General features: G+C 41.5%; 1 protein-coding gene across 6 annotated transcripts in view; it reads right to left on the bottom strand.

Moving 5' to 3' along the window:
• Nucleotides 1–23,730, bottom strand: part of BCAS1 (brain enriched myelin associated protein 1) — a 97,967-nt gene that overhangs the window by 36,597 nt on the left and 37,640 nt on the right. For 5 of the 6 annotated variants that reach the window (XM_026014613.2, XM_072735548.1, XM_026014612.2 and 2 more), the window contains exons 5-6: nucleotides 5,439–5,597; nucleotides 3,747–3,791 (exon numbers count right to left, since the gene is read on the bottom strand). In XM_026014613.2, the coding sequence (XP_025870398.2) occupies nucleotides 3,747–3,791; nucleotides 5,439–5,597 (204 nt within the window). Of the gene's footprint in view, nucleotides 1–1,258; nucleotides 1,394–3,746; nucleotides 3,792–5,438; nucleotides 5,598–23,730 lie in introns of all 6 variants that reach the window. The other variant, XM_072735547.1, reaches the window with a different exon arrangement.

Here is a 23,730-nt window from a genome sequence, read left to right as displayed (position 1 = left end):
CAAATGGTGTCCCATGTACAGTGGTACCACTTTTTAATCTCTACCACCCCTATTGCAATTTCTATCCTTCCACCCCTTCTGTCTTTAGAAAACAAAATAAGCCTGTATGGAAATTAAAGGGTAACTTCATAACATAGTTTGCTTATGCAAATATAGATTCAGCCAGGAGATCTTTCTATGGAGTTTTTATTTGCATGCACAATCCTGGGGTTTTAACATCCAGCTGGGGTAGTGTTTTTTTTTTTTTTAAATAAGTTTATTCAACTTAGTGGTGAATGGTTGATGTTTTAAACAAATGTCCAAGCATGCTGGCTCAGTTCAGGGATCTTAACCACTGGTTTCAGGCAAACACTGGCATCTTCTTAGACATTAAAAAAGTGAAACCTCGAAAATTCACTTCTGTGCTGCCCTCACTTGGAGAGGACATGGAGATAGAATTTGCTCTGCTTTCATTCATTGTTTTTGTTGTGCTTGGGCTTTTGTTTAGGGTCAGTATGAGCTTGTGAAGACAGAGAATGGATGGAACAGACCACAGAAAGATAAAATTATTTTCTTGAGGTTAGAAAAGTATTTCCCAAATTGTAGGAAGCATACCATTGGTGGGATCACAGATAATTTTAGGTCGAGCAGAGATACCACGTTAAAAAACATTAAAATGGAGAAAACATTTTTTTTTTTCCTTTCCAACTCTCATCTAATCTTTCTAAGAACATTCGGAGGAAAAAGTCTGATGCTCGTACATCTTTAACATTTTTCTATTGCTGGCAAATTGCATCTTAATAAAGCTAGAATGTAATTATTTCTTTTATTAGCCATATTAATGGTTACCTCTTTATGAAAAATGACTCCAGTTTTCCATGTATGTTATAATATAAAGCTTTCTTTAAAGATATCTTTAAATAAGATATGAGTCCATTGTAATATAAAAAGATCAACTACTGAATACTATATGTGATGAAAATGGTGAAGATGGTATGCATACTTTCGACATTTGGGAAACACTAAGTTAGAAGCATAATCTCAGAACCCTGGTCCACACTAGGAAAAAACTAGTCAGATGTCGGTTTGTAATTACGGAGACTTAAAAGAATCAATGAAATTTGATTCACATCATTTTTAATTCCCTTTCATGACCCCACCCACACAAGGCTGTCTTCCCTGAAGAGGAGCTGAGGGGACAAAGGACAGCCACATGTACCATGTGATGAAGACCAGGGTTCTTCTTCTTTTTTTCTTTCTAATTGAACAAGATACAGACCTTATGCCTAAGGAATTTTCTAAACGCAAATCCTAGCCTGGGGCTGTGCAGGTGCTTTTTCTTGGTGCCTTTAGCTTGGTTCTCACAGGTCTTCTGTCCTGCTTGGCCATCACAGACACTTTCTGCTTTGGATGCCTTTTGGGCAACAGCAGTGACGCCTTTAGAACTTTGTTTTTAAACAAAATCCATTTTCCCCCCTGTTGCTTTGAAGCGCATTGAAGGACTTTGACAATTAACTCTGCTATATCACCCCCACCTCTCAACCACAGCATTCAATCAGGCGGATGTTTCTCTTTTTGAGACTCTCCAAGACAATTTGCTACACAGCATATTCACAGTCCATTTCAAGTACAGTTGCTTTTCATCAGGGTGACCTATTTAAATGACCCAGATTAACACAGCTCCATTTGCTAAAGACAATGACAGGACATCTAAACTCCGTCTTTTTCAGATGAAAAAGAGAGAGCACAGTTCTTATTTGATAGTTTTAAATATCTAAATGCTATTGTCATGGGAAAGAAAAAGATACATGAAAACAACAAATTTATTTTTGCATCCTGGAGTCAAGGCAAACCCTGCCTCGAGTGGCTTGCTTTCTCCAACCAATCTTAGGAACTTCAGGGGAGCAGTGTTACCCGCAAAAATTCCAGCTGGCTTCTCTATGGGCAGATCTCCCAGACAGGAGAAGTGTCTACCATGCGCCACTCCACTGAGCCAAAGTTGGGGGAGATTGGAGCTGAAACAGCCCAGCAACAACCATTCAGAATTGTCGACTCAAGTTACAAATGGCTGGGGATTTTGTGCAGGGTGTGGAGTGTGCTCAAAATTGTCAGGGCCAAATGCGAAGATGAACAGTGTAGATGCTCCAAAAGCAAGAATCCAAGAAGTTTTGTACAAAGAAAGGATGTTAAGAATGCAGGTTTGTGGAAAGAGGTGGTTTGTGTCATAGACAACCTACATTCACAAACCCTCCCCTGAGACTCTGCTCTGCTAGCAGTGACCCTGATCTCTCTGGGCAAGGTAGTGAGATTTTATCAGCTGGATATGTGCACTTGGGGCCACATTCTGGTGGGGAAGAGTCTTGGTGCATGGGCAGCTGAGGAGAATGAGTGCATCAGGTCACCTGGGAAGCCACACAACACACCCACATACCCCACTGTTTATAGCCTATTGTGCTGACTATGGGGCTTCAAACAATGCAAGACACAAGAATCAAAAGAGAAACATTTGGACCCAACTATTCATTGAACTTGACCCTAGCTGCCTTGTAGCAAAAGACTAATTTTATAGGAAAACACATATAGATACCTCAGAGGTATATTTTTTTTCTAATGGAAGAAGAACATTGTAGAAGAACCAGTCAAGACACTGCAAATGTAATCACGGCGTTCAATACATCCTGCGGCCATTATGGAAATAGGGATCACCTACATTTGAATAGAGTTCCATGGTACCAGGCATTGCACACCTTCATCCAATGCTGGGGTGGGGAGACAGAATTTTTCTTGTCCTGGTTTTGCAGATGTTGAGATTTGGATTCAGATGGATTTGGATCACATCACATAGCCACTGTGTGGCTGGACTAGAGCTCAAACTTAGGCCTTGAGATAAATTCTAGGATCCTTTTCCCAACCTGGCCCCTTCAAATATTGGTAACAGATGTGCCGGGTTGGCCAAGCCATTTATTGGGTCCCAGTGTCTTTCAAAGCACTTTCAGTTATCAAAAGAAGGGCACAAGACACTTATCTGTCACCAAGTTAAACTTTCCTCACGATTCCCGTGAAAGTTAAACCATGTGTTCCATTAAGGGATAATCAGTTCTGTCAAGTGTAAAGGAAAACAACTCTAGAAAGTAGTTGTTCCAAACACAATTTGAGGGGAATTGGTTGGATTTCTAGGATGACAGTGAATAAATTTAGACTCTCTAGAGCATCCTAACTCTAAACATTCCTTCCCTTGGCAAGTGTCCCATGGTGACTCTTTCATTTCACCAAACAATTGCCTTTGTGGCGGAGATTTATTTTTCCCAAATTACATGAAAAACACAGAACATATTTTTTAAAAACCAAAAACAGAGCAGCTCACTTCTACTTTAAATTGCGGCTCACCTCCTTCTCATTTCCAGTGGCTAATTTGTACTATATTCCTGGATTCTCAGATCTCTCCACACACAATTAGAGACTAACATGATATATGGTTATTAGTCTTCTGTTCTTATTTCATATATGAAATTGGTTATTGTGACATTATGTATCCAGACTTAGCATATATTTTAGGCTTTCCACTGAAATTTTCATTAAAATACCACTGACACAAATGAAACATTTTAAAGATAATCGAGCAGCACTATTAAATTGCTAAGTATGTATATAAATATATATGTACACACCCACCCACCCCACAAAATTCAAGAAACCAAGCAACAGACACAAATCCAAATCCAACCTCAGACACAAATCCAAACACGAACATACTTCAAACTACCTACCGTGTCTTCCAGATCTTTTTTTGTCTCAGCTTTGCTTGGCGAAACCTTAAAAGTTTAAGAAAACAAAATATTAAAAATCATAGCTAGCTCCTTAGGGTGATTTGATTGCATAGATACACCATTTTGGGGGGGGGGAGGCGGGGAGCGTGGTTCACTCTGCAGGTGAAGAATGTGGTGAGAAGTCCTTTTCAGTACAAAAGTGTTTTACCCCATTGAGTAGAAAGCCATGGACTTCTAGAGAATTTTCTAGGTACAAAAAAGTTTTTTAAAAATTAATGTTTTATCATAAAATGCATCAGACCTTATACGTTCACTAAGAGCTTGACCACATTCAAAACTGTCTCCTCGAAGGTCACGGACTTTCCATCACTTCTACCACTAATCCAAACAAATGCACAACCCTTTGGTGTTTGCAGAACATTCTGCTGACTTGTTGTTACCTTCCAATGTTCGTCTTGGGCTTTGGAAAGAACCCAAACACACTTGGAGCTGTCCCTTTGATTATGCATTCATGGATTCATTCACTGATTCATTCAGTCCTCTTGCATGTCGGACATGTGCCAGGCTGTGGCTACCTTGAGGAGTCAGAGACAAGCAAGCATTCCAAGCCATCGGTCCCTGCCCGTGGGCAGTTAAAACGGTAGGTTCAGTTGTAACAGAATAGGAAGTGATTTCTAGTTTATTTGCCATTCCAGTGGCAGAAGTGCTTTGATAGGTCGACAGCTCAAAGGAGGTATTTTCCAATCACGTGTATGATCAATGGCCATAGACATGCAAGCACAGTAGAGTTCCATGACAACACAGCCCATGTCACCCAGCTTGGGCACTCGCTGTTTATGCCAAAGTTCCCAGCTCCGAGGGTTCCCTCTCTGAGAGCTCAATGTGACACAATTCCCTTGCAAAGCACATCTCATCCCCCTTCTCCAATGTTCCAGCGGCCCCATCATGATACCCCATTCAATACAATAATGGGTATATATTACCCATATATATTTATATATGATATATGATATATAAATGTAATTTATATTTATATTTAATATAATATATAAATATATAATATAATTATATTATATATAATATAATAAATATTATAAATATATATAAATATATTAAAAATATATAAATTATTGGTTTTGGTTTTTTATCATGTTAGTCTTTAATTGTGTGTGGAGAGATCTGAGAATATAGGAATATAGTACAAATTAGCCACTGGAAATGAGAAGGAGGTGAGCTGCAATTTAAAGTGGAAGTGAGCTGCTCTGTTTTTGTTTTTTAAAAAACCAAAACCAAATATATAAATATTTATATTATATATAAATTATATTATATTTATATTAATATGTAATATAATTTTATATATTACATTAATATACAATTACATTATTATATATGTATAATGTAATTATATTATTACATTAATAAGTATAATATATTTATATTATATATAAATGTAATTTATATATCATATGTTGTACCCATTATTATATATAATAAATTATATATTAATTATATTTTATATTTATATTATAATTTATAATATGTATAATTTATATAAATATATTTATATAAAATATATTTATAATTATAAGTATATAATATAATTTATATATATAAAATTTTATATAATATATATAATTAACAGAACTTTTGAGCAATAGAATAAGGAAAGAAGGGGAGGCAACCACTCACCAGAGTTTTAAAGAAGCTCATGATGGAATTATTATTCTCGGTTGTGTTTGTTGTCTGGGGGTCCTCCTTTGCAGGATCCCGTTCTTCTGGGTTCCCGGGGACAGAGCCACTCACGGTGGGGATCTCCTGTGCTTCTCTCCCCTTGCTGCCAGCTATGTCCTAGGTGTAAAACAGAGTTTTCACCATGGCCTACTTGTTGAATGCAGACTCTCACAGTGATACTCTGGCTTCGCACCCCTTTCTCCCTTACCCCCTAATTCCAGCCATACTTCTTCTGCCCACGGGTGTGCAGAACAATCAGGAGCTTATGAGACTCACTCTTCCTTCCCCTCCTCTGCTTTCTAACATATTCAGCATTTGCAGTTAGTTGGAGGGACATTGTTTGGAGCTAGAGGGTAACAAACACAGCAGTGCACGTTGCATCCTGAACAAAACCCCTTTTCTCCCAATTCTACAAAGAGGTTGTGTGTGATGCCAATATTTCCCAACTTTGTGGTCACCTAGTCTAACGATCTGTACATTATCCCCAGAGACTCTGTTTGACTTGCCACGAGCCCCACAGTGCAAATCATACCAACTTTTCAAAAGTACTGATTTTTTTTAAAGATTTATTTACCTATTTTAGAGAGAGAGAGAGAGAGAGAGAGAGAGAGAGCATGGGGAGGGGCCAAGGGAAAGAGAGAGAGAGAGAGAATCTCAAGCAGACTGCACGCTGTGAGAGCAGCCCAAAGTGGGACTCGATCATGACTTGAGCCAAAACCAAGGGTCAGATGCTCAACTGACTGAGCCACCCAGATGCCCCTAAAAGTACTGATGTTTTAAAATAATAGCTCTGTTTTGGGGATCTGGGAGTTTATTGGTGCAAGGAATGTAGTATAGGGACTGATTTTCTCCTCTAACTCACGCAGGAGGGCAGGATGCATTCCAAACCTGTATTCCTTTACCCATCTCTATGCCTATGACCCTGGGCTAGGGCAGGTTACCTCAAACCCATCCATTCTTCACGGACATCTTTCTGGGTCTTGAAATCCACAGCATCTATGCATTCCCTTCTCTGAGTTTCTATACACCTGTTCCCCTCGGCACTCACTTGGCATATAAGTTTGGTACACAAGACTAGCCTAATGCCAGAGGCCAGGCCAGAAGATTATGCATTAAAATAGTCTGCTATTTTGGGGGCTTTTGTGAAATGGCCCTAAAAATAAAAATAAAACCCCACACACATTTTGATGAATATTCCAAAAGGTAACAATAACACATGTATTCCCCAGGGTTCCCTCAGCCCCAGCACTGTTTCTAAACAGAGAGATACTTCTTGAGAAATGCCTCAATAAAGATCTGGAACTACATAAAACTAAAAGCAGCTAAAATCCACGACCTTAACAAACTTGTTAGGATTTCTAGTTCATTCTAGGCAAACACTGTTTTTGTTTTGGAAGAGATGCTCTTTAAAAAACAAAAACAAAAACAAAACAAAACAAAAACACGGGTTCTAGAATGAGTTGAACTTTTTTTTAATTCAAGATATAATTCAGATCCACATTGTGAAGGCAGAAGGATGGCTGAAAATTCTGTTTATAGCAGATGAGTGCAGGTGTACCTACAGGTGCCGTGATTTTGTTTTAGGTGGTGCGTGTGCACGCGCCCACACCAAGTTCGTGTTTCAGTGTGCTGTCGAAAAAATATTCCTAGCCTCGAACCTTTGGTACTATGGATATTTTTGCTTAGGTGTAGCTGAGTAAAAAGAAGACTTGAAATACAATTTGAGATAAAAAAAAAACTATTACATAAATAATCAAACAGGTGTTTTGGGAGATGAGCCATTACGAAGGCGGTACAAGGAATAAATGTAACTGAGAAACGCCCCACTAGGTCTGCCTTACAGTGTGGCCTCGGACAGAGTGATCTCCATTCACTCATTTCCTCATCTTCGTTCACTAACTATGGGGGAACTCGGACTAGGCCCAGGTTGCAGAGAGACCACAGAGTGTTAGCCCGGGTTCCTGTTAGCCGGCGGCCCAGACTCAACTCCCTGCTCCTCCATCCACACCTGTGCAGTCCTGGGCATGTTCTCTAACATCTGTGCACCGGTGTGCTCATCTATAAAAGGAGAATAGTGAGCAGCACCCGCCTCTTAGGGTCATGGGGGCAGGAAATGGGATGGTCCACTAAAAGGACTCAGGACAAGGGGTAGCACCTGCTAAGCATTCAGCGAATATTAGTGATTCCACAGTCTTCCTATTGCTGCCAGTCTCGTAGTGGATAAAGGCTGAGAGAGAGGACAGTCCTCTGATTAAAAGGCAAGTGTGCCCCTCTGGCTCACGGACGCTTAGTCGGGCTGCAGAGTAGAACCAACCACCTGGGCAGTTTTTAAGCCAATGCCCAAACCTATTCAGACCAATTAAATGAGGATTTCTGGAGGTCTGCAGAACCCCAGGGGATGGCCATGTGCCTCGGGGCTGAGAACAACTGGAAAAGAGGGAGGCGAAGGCCTGAGGGTGAAGAGTGTTTGCCCTTGGCCATGGAGCCTGTCCCAGGTAGACCAGTGGAGGTGGTGGTGGTGGGGTGGGGTGAACTTTAGCCAGAGACAAGAGCATGAAAAATGCAGAGAGGATGAGGAGGGAACAGGGCTGGGGAAGGTTCGGGGTTAGGTTTTTCAGTTCCACTAACGTCGACACCCAGGGAACACTTAGGAACCTCCTGGAGATACCATGGGACACAGTGAAGTCCATCGAAGGGGGAATGGATTGGTGGGAGGTTGGGTGGTCCCCATGGGTTTAGGGGACCATCACGGAAAACCTGCCACTACGGCTATCCCCTGAGGGCGGCGGATGAGCATTAGTACCTCTTTCCCCAGGGTAAACCACTCTGAATGGAGGAGAAACAGTTCCACAGGGCTCCAGGAACGGAGGAGCCCTCCAACCCTCTCCTCCACGCCCTGGCATCTCCTCCTGACATCTCTGAAGATGCTGACCTCTGCCCCTCTGATTTCCCAGATGCAGCAGGCTCTCGAGTCTTGGACAGCAGCCGAGGGTAAGCCCCCCTGCTCAGGGCAAGGAGGGGGTTGGTCGGCTGGGGATCTTCCCCAGTGTGAGCTTCCCCAGTGGCCTTTCACCTTGAGATCCTCAAGCTTGAACTTGAGCCCTTTCCCTGAAATGGTTTTTCTTCTTCTACTGGCTTTTAAAGAGGACCTGACTTCTGCTTTCAGAAAGATAGAGAATATGAACGTTTCCTGATCCTCCCAGTGAGCACAATGGGAAATCCCAGGTTTCTCTCTGCAAGGCGAAGAGGAGAAGACAGACCGGCTAGGGAATGGAGGAACCACGCAGTGGGGAGTGCCCTGGGATGTCTGTTTGCCTCATCGATCCTAGACTTGGAAACAGATGAGCCACTGACCAAAAAAAGTGCTGCCAAGGAGACAGAAAAACGAGATCACTCACACATTGCTTGCTGATGGGCACATAAAATGGTACAGCCTCTCTGGAAAAGAATTTACCAGTTTCTTGACAAAGTAAATACACAACCGCAATACAACCCAGCAATTAATTGCATTCCTGGGCTGTTTTCACCGGTGAAATGAAGACATATATTCACACAAAAACCTACGCATGAAAGCTTATAAGCAACTACATTTGTAATAGCCCCAAACTGGAAACCACTGAATGTGTCTCAACGGAGGATTGATGAAACAAAATGAGGTCTCTCCATAGCACGGAATAGTATTCAGCAATAAAAAAGGAAGGAAAGGAACAATATGTTTTTTTTTTTTAAGGTTTTATTTATTTATTCACAAGAGACACAGAGAGAGAGAGGCAGAGACACAGGCAGAGGGAGAAGCAGGCTCCATGCAGGGAGCCCGATGTGGGACTCGATCCCGGGACCCGGGGATCATGCCTTGAGCCAAAGGCAGATGCTCAACAGCTGAGCCTCCCAGGCGCCCCAAAGAACAATATGGATTTATAGACTCAATGACCTTGATGAGTGTCCAGAAAATTCTGCTGAAAGAAAGAAACCTGTCCAAAGAGTGTACATACTGTATGGCTCTATTTATATACCATTTTTGAAATGACCTAACTATGGAAATGGAGATCAGGTGAGTGGTTGCCAGGAGTTGGGAAAGGGGTGATTGTGGGAGGGAAGTGGATGAGCCTAGAAGGGGACATCATGAGGTGTCCTTGTCCCGGTGGAAATGTTCTCCATGGGACTTGACCGATGTCAGTATCATGATTGTGATATTGTATCATACTTCTGCAAGATGTTACCACTGAGGGACCCTGGATAAAAGGATTTCTTTGTATTATTTCTTACAACTGCATGTGAATCTACAACAGTTTCAAGATTAAAAATTTTCTAGGAGCACCTGGGTGGCTCAGTGGTTGAGCATCTGCCTTCAGCTCAGGGTGTGATCTGGGGGGCCTGGAATCGAGTCCCGCATCGGGCTCCTGCATGGAGCCTGCTTCTCCCTCTGCCTATGTCTCTGCCTCTGTGTGTCTCTCATGAATAAATAAATAAAATATTTAAAAACTTTTTTTCTTAAAAAGCTTTCTAGGGTAGTTCTAGAAGAGTAAGAATAAGAAGTGATAAAAAAAATCCAACAATTCTGGAACAGGCCAATAAATTAGCATGGGCCATTAACACGTGAGATTAACCTCAAAGGTACATTAACCTATATTTCTACATGCGTAGAAATATTTACATATTCCATGTGGTGGATTATTTTGCAGCCATGAATTCTTTGAGGAATGTAGAATGAGGAGAAAAAAAGGTCTATAATAATAATAATAATAATAGTAATAATAATAATAATGACCAACCTTGATGTGTTAGGCCCTGCTAAACTAGTTTAGAAGGCCTCATTTCATTTGCACAAGGATTTCATGAAGTATGTGTATTATATGCAGGTTTTGTTTTGTTTTGCTTTTTACTGATGAATAATAAATTGAAGCACGAAAAGGATAAATAACTTGCGTATGGTCATAGAGCAGAGCTGGATGTTGACTCCAGGCCCATATTATCTCAGAGGCAAAAAGCATGTGCAGTCCATGTTGCCCTGCCTCCACCAACCCCCTTCTTCAGGTGTTTCATCAAATATCATCTTTCTGCCAAGAGTTTTCCTATTTTAATTTCTCTTGTCCCTACTGCTCCCCGCTGCTATACAACACATTTTATCCAGAGACATAGGGGAATTGAGTGTACAATAAAGATGACACCTCAGACCTATCTTGAAGTGAAGAGCTGTTTCCCAAAAGACACAGGGACAGCAAGGTGGTCATCTAAAGAAAAATTAACTTGATGTCCTAAATCAACCCTATGCAAAGAAAAAATCCAAATGGATAAAAACACTAGAAGAAAACATGGGGGAAAATATTTATATTCTATGATTTTGGATCGAGAAGACGTTTGTAACTGCGACTCAAAATCCAGATGCCATAAAAGGAAAGATTGAGAGGGAAAAAAAAAAATCCAAATGTTTGGAAACATTCCGTTGGGAGGCTGGTTTGGGAAGCAGACACTCTTATTCACTGCTGATTGGAATGTAAATTAGTTTGGTCCTGATTGAGGGCAATTTGGCATTATCCACCAACATTTTTTTTTAAAAGAACAGACTCTTTTATCTAGCAATTCCCCTTCTAAGAGTTGACTCTAAACCCCAATTCACACACGTGTGAAAAAACAAATGCATGGAGTTATTTATTGCAGTGAGGCACTAGCAAATGTTGGGAAACCAGCCCAATGTCATTGTTAGGGTCTTGGTGAACTAGATCATGGCACATCCACACCCTGGCATACTACACAAGTGTTAGAAACGAGAAAACGGTACAGATATCAAAATCATGCTGACTGGAAAAAAAGCATGGACTAGAACAGAGTGTGTATTATATTAACTTCTGTGTAAAAAAAAGAAAAAGGAATGAAAAAGTATGCTTGTATTTGCTTATGTATGTGCTAAGAAACCCCGGAAGGATACACTTAAAAATTCAAACAGTGGTTATCTATTGGAGGTGGCATTGGTAGATAGACGTACCATTTCATAGTTTTTTAAAAAAATTTTGAGCCAGGTATTAGGTATAAAAATCAAAATTAAAACAAAATGTAGGTGAGTGATTCCAAATTTTAAAAAAACACCCAGAGGGAGAAACTAAACCCAGTCAGAAAGATGATGCCTTACATATTGACTTATTTGTAGAACGATCTTTGTTCCTAACTACGAATATATCTTTGCTATTCTCATCAGGCCTCCAGATCATTTTCAGCAAACAGAAATTTTAGACTGAAGCTCAAACGTTCCTCAGGAAATATCTGGAAACTTCTTTTACACAAACAGGTGTTCGTGGTGTCAGCTTGTTTTTCATCTGTGTGGAAGAAGCCTATTTCTCCCCCCTTGCTGTTGCCTCCAAAGGGCAAATAGGCAGCGACACTAGTTACGGGATCACAATTTGTCATGTTGAAAAATAATGCTGCGTTATCATAATTTGAGTGTTTATAATAAAAGCCATATGGAACTTCTGGCACCTTCCTTCGACTGTGAATTGTCAACTGCATTTCAGCCTCTTTAAGCAAGGTCTACGCTGTCAAAGTGAAAACATAAGACAGAATGGTCAAGGCCATGAAAGCCTTGTCTGGACCTATTAGTGATAAATGTCTCCCCCACCTAGGTTTCTTCACGGATGGTGTGCCCCTGGTTTCAGTTTGAATCCTTGTACCAAGGATCAGCGCCTAGTATACAGTTTAACACAGGAAAATTTGTCTGAAAGACCCCCGAATGGTACAGAAACCCATTACTCCATTCCTTTCCATGTGTTAGAAATTTGAGCCACATGCTGCCTGGGATAAAAGGGAAAGCTCTGTTTCCTCTCCCACTTGGATGCCCGCCCCCCCCCCCCCCCCCAGCACAAATGGCATCGTGTGCTCGGCAGCAATGGTCTCCAGACAGTCTTCCTCTGAGAGCACCGTCACCTGCATGGAGCCATTGTCAGATTGAGGGTGAAAAATGGAATTTGGTTAATTCTTGAAGATAGAATTTATCTCTCCGTTTGCTCAGAAGGGAAAGCAAATTAAGAAATAAGCAGGAACTCCAAAACCAAAGTCTACTAAAAATGCTTTGTGGAACTTCAAAATTATATGTCTATAATTTTGGAATTATATAATTTGGAAGAGGAAAACATATATATATACATATATATATAAAATATTTATAGACAGGGATCCCTGGGTGGCTCAGGGGTTTAGCACCTGCCTTCGGCCCAGTGTGTGATCCTAGGGACATGAGATCGAATCCTGCATCAGGTTCCCTGCATGGAGCCTGCTTCTCCCTCTGCGTGTGTCTCTGCCTCTCTCTATGTCTCTCATGAATAAATAAATAAAATCTTTTAAAAAACAGTATATTTATAGACATACATTACATATATATTTGCTTTACCATGCAGCTCAAAACCACCTAAGGAGAGTTTATGATTTTAGCTAACCCCCCCCCCCCCGCCCTTCCCACTCAAATTCACATCAGCTGACAAAAAGGCACTCACATCCTTTGAGTCCACAGCAAAAATGGGGAAAGAACAGGGCTTCTAAGAAATGGCCAATTGTGAAAGGCTCCGAAGACTGGCCATCCACAGCCAACTTCCTCTTTCTCATCTGCTGGAGACCACTACGCACTAGTTCTAAGGGTATTTAAAGTCAGTGTTATTTCTGAGCAAGGCCTTGTCACCTTCGCTGCGAATTGCATGGTTCCGGAATTACTGTCAAAAAAGGACTTCTGGTGTGAAGTGTAGTTTCTAGCAGCCTGGCTGCAGTTTGTCCTGCAACTCAGGGGGCTCCAGCCCCACAGCGCCCTTTAGTGGACGATCAGGGAATTACCGGGATTGCAGTATTTTCTCAGCCAGGAGCACCTTGAGTTTGCTCCTTTTATAAAAATGAGAAAATCTGGGTGAGGGAAGAGGAAAAATGTACACTGCACCCGTCATTCCATTCCTGAAAGCGACTGCTGTCAACAAGGTGTAATTTCTCACTCCACACCTCCCTTTGGGTTCCAAAAGGATGAATACGTGTGGGTAAGTGGGCAGATATGATTTTTACCCTGGAAGGATCCTTCCTTCTAGGACCCTGCTCTTCTCACTTAACATCGTTTTCACAGGTCACTCATTCCATTTCTGTGTCATGCTGGCTTAGGATGTCCAGGGTAAGGGTGTCCCAGAATCAATGGAACAGCTCCCTTTATTGGATCATTTTAATCTTCCTTTTTTTTTTTTTTAAGGTTTTATTTATTTATTTGACAGAGAGAGAGCCCAAGCAAAGGGAGCGACAGGCCGAGGGAGAGGGAGAAGCAGGCTCCCCGTTGAGCAGGGAGCCCGAGGTGGGGAGGTGGGCCTCGATACCAGGACCCTGGGGTCATGACCTGAGCTGAAGGCAGAGGCTTAACTGGCCGAGCCACCCAGGCGCCTCCCAAGTTTTCTCTGACAGACGTTGCTGGAATTAAAAAAAAAAAAAAAAAAATCCTTGTGGATAAAATTCTGCCCATTTTCTCAATAAATTCCTATGTGTCAAATTGCTCATTCAAAAAGCACGCTGTCTGAGACTGCCAAATTGCCATGGTTGAAACAAGCTGCCCAGTGATCCACAGAGCTGATTAAGAAATTATCAAGGACTTCAGACGGCAATACAAAGAACATTAAAATATTGAAACGTGAAAACTATCTCTTCTTTGTCTTCTGGCATGTGTCCTAAGAGAGGGATCTAAGCTGCGTGGCACAGACTTGAAAACATTCCACTTACTCGTTTGCCCTCCTCTTTTGGGTAGAAGAGAGGCAATATTGTTCATCTTATCTGCTGATCCTAATTGAAGCAGGCCAGGCTGGACCAGCTATCCTGCAGGATGCTCCTTATTGTACATCTTACGATCACCACCTGCTTTAATGCTCCGCAGACCGAACCTGGGGGTATTAAGAACTCATCTCGCAGCAGAAGCCTAACACAGCACCTATATGACGTAGAGCCTCATTAATCCACGGTGTTGACTGATGCAGGGCTATTGTATTTATAAGATTAAATAAAGCAGTTGTTCATTGTGGTCAGAGTTGGAAGGTGGAAAGAAATCTATCAAAGAAAGCAATTCACACTTGCTTCCTATGAATAAGGCTTTCCATTTTCTCTCTCAGAACTCCTCTACTTGAGGGGTAAGTGAATTTGTTGAATTTGTTGACTTAGTTTCCAACGGCCAGTGAAATGTGGACAGAGAATTAAGCAACGAAATGGTTTTTTTTCTTGCTTCTTCATTTTTGGTTTGGTTTGGTTTGGTTTGGTTTTGCAGCAGTCACTGCTTTGAGGATATGCCTAAGGACACACTTGTTGGCATCCTCTTGAGGTCCACTCTGCATGATATAAAATGGAAAAATACATTTGCCGTGGGCAAAGAGTGGGTGGAGAGTGATTCCCAGGGCAGGTCCCGTCGGGCACAAGGGATCTGTGGAAGATTCTTCTGTTCCAACATGTACAAGCTCCATCCAGAGTGATCATGGCATTTCAGATTTATTAGAGGGAAAATATCCACTTTTTTTTTTTAAAGTACTTCAAAATATAAAAGCTAGTGACCCACAGCCTAGAATATGTTTGTCATCTGTTTAACAAACACTAACTCAGGAATGAGAAAACTGTTTTGCATGCTGCCAAAACTGGGCTGCAGACCTAAGAATGGTTTGGCTTTGTGCAGAAAAAGGAAAAAAAAAAAGTCCCATCCTTTTCCCTGAATTTTTAGATAGGACCAAACTCCTTGGCCCTGTCCCCTACCCATTTAATTATCTGCTACCTCTCCACCCTGCTTCCTATCTCAAAACGCTGTTGATTTCATTTATAGATTTCATTCGCAGCCCTTTATATTTATGTATTTATTTCCTTTTTCTTCCTTTTTAGAGATTTTATTTATTTATTTATTTTGGAGAGAGGGAGGAGGATGGAGGGCAAAGGGGGAGGGAGAAGGAGAATCTCAACCGGACTCCTTGCCACCTGCCCCCTCCCACCAATGTGGGGCTCGATCTCAGAACCCTGAGACCATGACCTGAGCTGAAACCAAGAGTCAGATGCTTAACTGACTGAGCCGTCCAGGTGCCCCTTTTTGTTTGTTTTCTTATTTACTGTTGCTCTCTTCATTGGAATGAAAGCTTTCATGAGGTACATCATTCTATCCACCCTAAAATCATTCCTGGCACAAAGAAAGTACTCAGTTGTTTGTTGAATGAATAAATGAGAGCATTCAAGCCTCTTCTTTATTGCTCAACATCTGCCAACAGATTGACTCTCAGGCTGGATTTATAGTATATTAACCAGATGGTCATCTAAGTAGCTTCAAATTGTGATAAGTGCTAGGAAGGAAGTAACGTGGTGTGTGATGGAGAGAGTTCACTTTACTCTGAACCCTACCACAAAAAAATAATAATGCAAGTGTTGTAGTGAAGGACAACTCCCACCCCACGCTGTTGGGAATGTGAGAGGCGCGGGGGCCGGATGAGCTGGAGAGTGAATGCCCCATCCCCAGAGGCAGCCACAACTCACATCCTGTTTGGGAATGTAGGATGAAACTTCCCACTCTCCAGAAATATCTGAAACCTGGACCTGTACCGAATGCCATAATTTTGAAGTATTGTCACATTGGCCCATTTCAAAATATTAACAGTCACTTAAACTATTAAAACACTGTGAAGTTCAAATAAAATCTATCTGTGGTTTGCTGCATCTTGCAAGAGGTCATTTTCCAACGTTGATCTACACGCCCAGCTCAGCATTTTCCAAGAACAGTCCCTCAGAAGCTATGTCCAACCGGTTAGACCACTAGTAGTTTTATGGGTAATTAAGTTTGAGAAATGCTCAGTTAAAGCGAAGCAGGTCTGCTTGCTGCGGGACCTCTCGGGGCTTTAGGAGGCTGATGTCCATTATGAATCTTCAGGAACCAGGAGAAGGCAAGTCATATTTTCTAAGACTATTTGATGGTGATCCCTGCTTCTAGATGGATCTCACTGGACCCATGTTCCACAGAATTAGCTAACCTCCCAAAGTATTAGCTTCAATTTTTTTTTTTTAAATCTAAGATATTTCAAAAGGTTCCAAACATTCTCTCTTTTTTGAACTTCCGGGCACAGGGGCTAAGCATCTGGGCACTAGTGATAAATTCCAGCTCTCTTGCTTTCTAGCCTAGGACCTTGTGCAAGTTACTTCACCTCTCTCTGAGTTAGTAAAGGCTCAATAAATTAGGGCTGTTATTATAACCTCAATAAATTAGGGCTGTTATTATAACCTTGCAGGGAGTGAATCAGACTGGATAACACCAAAGGGAAAGTTAACTCAAAATTTATTTTGCATATTCATTGCAAAACACCATTCACTTGATAGCCAACCATGATGATTAACACCATAACATGTTAAAGACTGAATTAAAAATACGGAGGGGCACCTGGGTGACTCAGTAGGTTAAACATCTGACTCTTGGTTTCGACTCAGGTCATGATCTCAGGGTCCTGAGATAGATCCCTGCACAAGTCTGCTTGTCCCTCTCCCTCTGCTCCTCACCCTGTGCTCTCTCTCTCTCCCTCTTGAATAAATAAAATCTTCTAAAAAATAAATAAATGATGCAGATATATGAGTTGACATATCCGCATGCAAAGTGGTAACATGACGTGTGCCGTCTTTATTCCTGCCAGGTTCATCTAACAAACATCACTGCATGCCAACATGCGCCAGGCTGTGTGCCAGGCACTCAGAATACCTAGTTGCATCGGACACAGTCACATCCCTCACCATCATTGTCTCCGTACACGGGAAGGGTGATGATGGCAGAAGCAATTTTATCAAACTTCGTGTTGTGACCATTAGTAGATTGGAAAACAACTTAGTGGGTCAAAACCAGCATTAAAAACAGAATAAGTAAATAAAATCTTTTTAAAAAATGTCTTAAAAAATAAACAAATAAAAATAAAAACAGAATAGAAGGGCAGCCCGGGTGGCTCAGTGGTTTAGCACCACCTTCAGCCCAGGGCCTGATCCTGGAGACCAGGGATCGAGTCCCACATCGGGCTCCCGAAGCATGGAGCCTGCTTCTCCCTCTGCCTGTGTCTCTGCCTCTCTTTATCTCTCTCTGTCTCTCATGAATAAATAAATAAAATCTTTAAAAAAAGTCTTTAAAAAATTAAAAAATAAAAATTAAAAAAAAAAAAACAGAATAGAAGGGCAGCCCGGGTGGCTCAGCGGTTTAGTGCCAACTTCGGCCCAGGGCGTGATCCTGGAGACCAGGGATCGAGTCCCACATCGGGCTCCCGAAGCATGGAGCCTGCTTCTCCCTCTGCCTGTGTCTCTGCCTTTCTCTCTCTCTCTCTGTGTCTATTTATTCAAATAAATAAAATGTTAAAAAGAAAGAAAAAAAAACAGAATAGAATAGAAAAGAACACAAAATACTAGTGTATAAAAATAGCACTATTCTGGGGCGCCCAGGGTGGCTCAGTCTGTTAACCATCTACCTTCAGCTCAGGTCATGATCCTAGGGTCCTGGGATCGAGCTTCACATCGGGCTCCCTGCTCAGCGGGGAGCCTGCTTCTCCTTCTCCCTCCACAGCTCCCTGGCTTGTGTGTGTGTCTCTCTCTCTGTGTCAAATAAATAAATAAAATCTTTTTAGGGCAGCCCTGGTGGCTCAGTGGTTTAGCACCGCCTTCAGCCCAGGACATGATCCTGGAGACCCGGGATCGAGTCCCGCGTTGGGCTCCCCACATGGAGCCTGCTTCTCCCCCTGCCTGTGTCTCTGCCTCTCTCTCTGTCTCTGTGTCCTTCATGAATAAATAAATAAAATCTTTTAAAAAACAAAAAATAAAAATAAAAAAATAGCACTGTTCTGTGAATTCTTTGCTGCATTCATGTGCATGTCTATCAGGTTAAGATGTAAAATCTATTTCTTACTGTGGGTCATAGTCAAATTAGACAGTAGCGCAATGAGTCAATTCAGCTAAATTACCATGGGAGCAGGGGATACAGGAGCAGTCTCTACAGTTCCATTTACTTGATGATTCCCTGATATAAACTTGGATAGAAAAAATATATCTGGTTTCTATCCATGGCATATTATCCTCGCCGGTGGAGTCTGTTCTCTAACTGAAGCAACTTGACAAGCCCTCCTTGTACCTTGACACAGATATGTGACTGAATTTACAATGGGAGAATCTTAGGAAACTCCTCTTCCTTTTGAAAGGACACTATGACCATGTGTGTATATTGCTTGGAACTCTGGCAGCCATCTGGAAACCACAGGGGCCAAACCTGTGAACCAAGCCAATAATACATGGCAGGGCCTGGAGTCTGACTCGCCCCGGGTCTATAAAGATGAATGAACGTAAACCCCCTACCTCTAGAATTCTTATGCTCAAGAAATAATATATTCTCCTCATTAGCTATGCCACTAGTGATTGGGTGGTTTTTTTTTTTCTTGTAGCCAAAGGCACCCTAAATGATAGACTACCCAAACTCCACCATGCTGGAAGCCCGTTTGATCTACTTTGTCATTTTTTATTCCTAACTTCCTGAGAATTTAGAAAATACACTGTTTCGTTTAGCATCATTACTGCTGACAATCTGCATCATCCTCTCTCCTTACAATTTATCCCCTCAGGGTGAATTTCCCTTTTCTGGATGAAAACACAAGGTTTTGAGAGGGCTGAGTGCCACATGGATCTGGATTAGGGTTCTGCCGCTAATTTAGCTGTGTGGTCTTGGGCAGGTAACTTAACTTCTCTGAGCTCTAGCTTCCTCATCTGTTAAGTGGCATTAAAGAAACCTACCTTGTTGTGTTGTTATAAGAATCAAAGCAGATAAAATATGTAAAATGCTTACTACACAGCCTATGAATGATGAATTATTAAAAAGTGAGGCAATTATTATTTGACTTCACCACATAGCTAATAAGTGCTAGAATTTGAACTTATATCAGGAGCACTTGAGCTCCTAACACTTGCACATCACCTCTGCTGCTGAAAACAGTTCATATCAAATGATTTTTAGGGCTAAGTCCATATAATTTATAAAAATTATAGTACCATAGCTAAAAACCTTGGTTACTCCATAATTTGCATAATTTAGGACAGATTTTCCCTCTGTACTGACAAAGTCATTTGGGTGGATAGTTCTCTTTACCTGTTGGACTTTTATGGCCTTGAGGCCAAAAGGTAGACAAAACAAAATAAAAACACAGCTTAAAATCACTTGGTACTCTAACATTGGAATTAGGTGATTTTTTAATTTTTTAACTTTAACTTATCATTTCCAATATTGCATGTTCTAACAGTAAAAAAAATAAAAATAAAAAATAGAAATTTCCTCAAACAAATATTCAGTTTTGCCTAGTCACAACCCTAATGCACAAATTTCAACAATTTGGTAAAAATGTAATGTTGAGCATCAAAAGTATGGGCTTGGGGGACCAGCAATTCTCTTCAACTATGTAGCTTGGAGTCAGTGATTTGGTTTCCCTAAAGCCTGGATTTCTTCCTCTGTAAAATGGTAAAGATAGAGGAATTCCCTCTTAAGTTTTGATGTTTCGATAAGACGATCCCTTCAAAGGGATTTCATTATCGAATTTGACTGAACATAGAGCATAAAAAACAAATATTGGGAGATTCATGTCATCAGAAATCACCCAGGAGAGGGGACATCTGGTTGGCCTCATGGACAACTTGGCACTGGAAGGTGAAGTGAATTTGTGTGTGTGTGTGTGTGTGTGTGTGTGTGTGTGTGTGTGTGTGTTGAAGTGAATTTTTGATAAAGAAAGAGAGATACGGGAGGAGGAAATGTGGGGAAGCAGGAGGCATCTGCACAGGTCATATGTGGGCCATTCTGACTGGGTACAGTTAAGGGAATAGTGGAAAATACAGTTGGAAACAGAGGGAAGCTGATAGAGACCCTTGAATGTCTAAGACTAAGAAACCACAGCCTGTAAGCAAGGGCATTGAACTTCTGTTTCTCAAATAATTTCATAACTCCTGCACCTTTTTTTTCCTCTTCAACTCAAATCAGGACTCTTTGTCTTTGTCGGTGTAGCTTTCAAGTTAGATTCACCTGCGCTATCTCGGTGACCTTTGGGTGGGGACTTTGGAAGGGAAGAGTAAAAAGATGAAAATGTTGATTAATGGTGGGGGGTAGGGGGGGGATCGTGATTCTAATAATAGCTGAATTTTCTTTTTTTTCTCAAAATTGCCAAGTCTCTGTGCTGAATCCTCTACGTGGCTTATCTCCTTTAATTTTCACAAGTGTGAATACTGTGAAAATGTGCTCGACACTATTGATATCCACATTTTACAGATGAGGAAACCAAGCCTCAGTGGGGGTTAGTCACTCGTCCAAGGTCACACAGCCAGTAGGCGACAGAGGCCGAGTTGAAATTTTAAGCTACCTGACTCCAAAGCTTTTGTTTTAATTCCCTACTTTACATCATGTAGTTTTCTGGAAATCTTGGTTCTTTTAGTCCATCTCTACCATGAAATAGCAGTGGCAAGGTGGAGTTGCCATCAAGTGAGATGAGGAAGCCTGTGGATGACACAGGTAGGCATGCTGCTGCTCGCTGTTAGGTGTGGGAGAGGAGTTCAGTTTTGTACATGTTGAGGTGGGGTGAACGTTCGAATGGAGATGTCGAAATTCGAGTACATATGTCAAGAGGCAGCTGGATGCTTAAGGCTTGACGTCAGGGGTGGGCCTGGGCTACAGACATGAATTTGGGACTTGTCAGCAGATAGTTATATTTAAACTCTTGGGACTAGAAGAGTCTCTAAGGAAGTAAGCGCAGTCAGAGAAGATGTCTAAGAATTGAAGTGTAGAGGAAAGATCTAGCAAGGGTGGTTAAGGAATCTCGGGCAGGGGTGGGGTGTAGGGAAGTGTAGGACCTGGCAACCAGGAGAGGAAGGGTGTCTGATGTGACCAGCAGGGCCAGTGGGATAGGACTGAGACATATAGGGTTTGGTGGCCATGGTAAGGGCCGGGGGACGTATCACATCGAGGCCACTTTGACAAGAACAGTTTTTGTGTTGGATAAAAGCCTGAATTGAGTGTGTTCAAGAGCGAAAAGGACAGGAGGAAGCAAAAACACTGAGTATTTCTCTTAATATTTGTAGCCTGAATGAATTTGAGGACCCGGGTCGCTTATGGCAACTTCCCTTTAAAAAATTACATCTCTTACCAGATTATATGACCTTTGAAGGACTAGATCGGGGATTTACCTTTCAAATGCTTTGCCAAGGTTGGTGTTTAAATAACAATTGGAGAATTTAGCTGAACTTTTAAAGAAATGCATATTCTTGTTTAAATCTCCTGAATCTGTGCTTGGTAACATGTTAAGCCCCTCCCCCTACCCCCCAACTCAAAGACACTTCTGGAATTACTGGTTGACCGCAGACATGTAGGGTTTGTTGTTGTTGTTGTTTTAACTGATAAAGATCTAATTTTCATTATATGACTTTTTTTTGTGTGTGTGCAACGAATCTCTTAAATGTGTATCTTATAGCTCTGGTTCAATTGTTAAAGGGCTAGAAAAATTAGGAAAAAAAAAAAATCTCATCCCTGCCAACACATTGGTTTGTGTGAATCACAGCTCAGTGAAACCTTTCAGGCATATAATTTATCTTTTCTTTGGCCTATGTAGTAAATGCTTCATTTGTTCATGAATTCTGGCCTTGTTTTAATTATGCTATGCTCTGAATGTAGTTTTATGAGGCACAAAAATAAGATTGTCGTTCTGAAAACACAGAAGATTTGTGTGCTTCTCCCAGAATGAAATGGTGGCATCTTTCTCCCAATTCACAGCTCTGCAGGTTTGCGGTCGGAATTCCAATCCAGGAAGAAGCATGCAGTGAAACTGGGGGGGTGGGGGGGGGAAGGTTTGTGTGGTGGGAGGGGAGGGACAGCTGAGCCCAATGCATAATCTACGCTAAGAATTCTGAATCAATACATTGACGGCCGTTTATGCACGACGCAGTGCTCCCACCAAGAAAGCCATTGATTGAGAAGTTTTATCCGTGTCACTTTCTGAGGGCTGGATTCTCTCATTACACTCATAGAACAATTGATTTCTCCCCCTCCCCTGCTCAATACAGACTCTGCAGCCAGGCATCAGCTGAGAAACCTCAATAATCAGAAGGCTGTTTTTGTTCAAAACCTTTGCAGATATATGTATTTGAATTATCCACAAGTTCACAGACCAAAGGAGAAATCAATGGCCATCTCCTGGTTTTTCCACATTTCACATGCATAGAGTGCAGAGTGGGTACTCAATATGCAGATTCTGGTGATATTACCCATAAAAACATGGACATTTGTAGTGTAACATAAACAAATGCAAACTTCATTGGTTTGGAGCGAACTCACTTTTTCCAAAAGGAGGGTAAGTTACAACTTGAGGTCTTCTGAGAGGTCCCTAGAACTTTAAAATATCACCCCGGGCTTGACGGTATCAGATAACCTGCCGTGTTCCCAACACAAGACCCCATCTTCTGGATCAAATCTCATTTTGGAACTCATTACACTCAAATTCAGATGCTGGTCCCGAGAGTCTTTAATATAAAAACTGGGTTGATAAAATACAACTCTAAACTTTCCTGTACTTTTCTGAGAATAGGAGTGGATTGATCGCACTGGGGTTTTACCATTAAAAACATTCGAGAGTCAGGTATCAGATGCTAAACTGGTTTTCTTAAATAAGGTGGGGGATTTGGATAAGTCACTAGATACCTGTCCCAAGATGGGCAAAGCTTGGTCCTTCATCCTTTTCCCATAAATAACTCCATCCTTTCCTGACTCGGGCAATGGGTTAGCTTTGGATGCCCCAGTGAATGAAACACGTGATGATTCACAAAGTCGTAACCTCAGAATGGCCTTAGGAGCCATGACCAATAATGAGGACTCAAGAGTTTCTGCTCAGAGTCGAGCAGTAAATCATTTCTCAAATATTCATGAATATTGATGACCAGTTTCTAGCCCCAAGACAAGTAACTTTCCAGCTCTGGGTTTACACATTTGATGGAATGTTCTCTGAGCCAGTGAGGCCAATTCTCTTTGTGTCTGAGCATCCTCTCCAACACTCAGCCTCTCCAAGAAGAGCACTTGGTGCCTTGCATAAGAATTGCAGCGGTTTTGTACCTTTTCTCTTGCAAAGTCCCTGAGGACAGGGCTTTGTCTCAGCCACCTCTGTACCCTTGCCTCACCTGTACCTGGCAGTGTCACACTCAGTAAAGATGTGACTCCTGGATGCCTTTGAAGACCTACTTTGAATTATCCAGAAAG

This window comes from Vulpes vulpes, chromosome 14, assembly GCF_048418805.1.
Source record: "Vulpes vulpes isolate BD-2025 chromosome 14, VulVul3, whole genome shotgun sequence".
In the NCBI taxonomy this organism is placed as follows: domain Eukaryota; kingdom Metazoa; phylum Chordata; class Mammalia; order Carnivora; family Canidae; genus Vulpes; species Vulpes vulpes.
The sequence above is the reverse complement of the archived record's forward strand: the minus strand, read 5'-3'. Positions and strand labels throughout refer to the sequence as shown.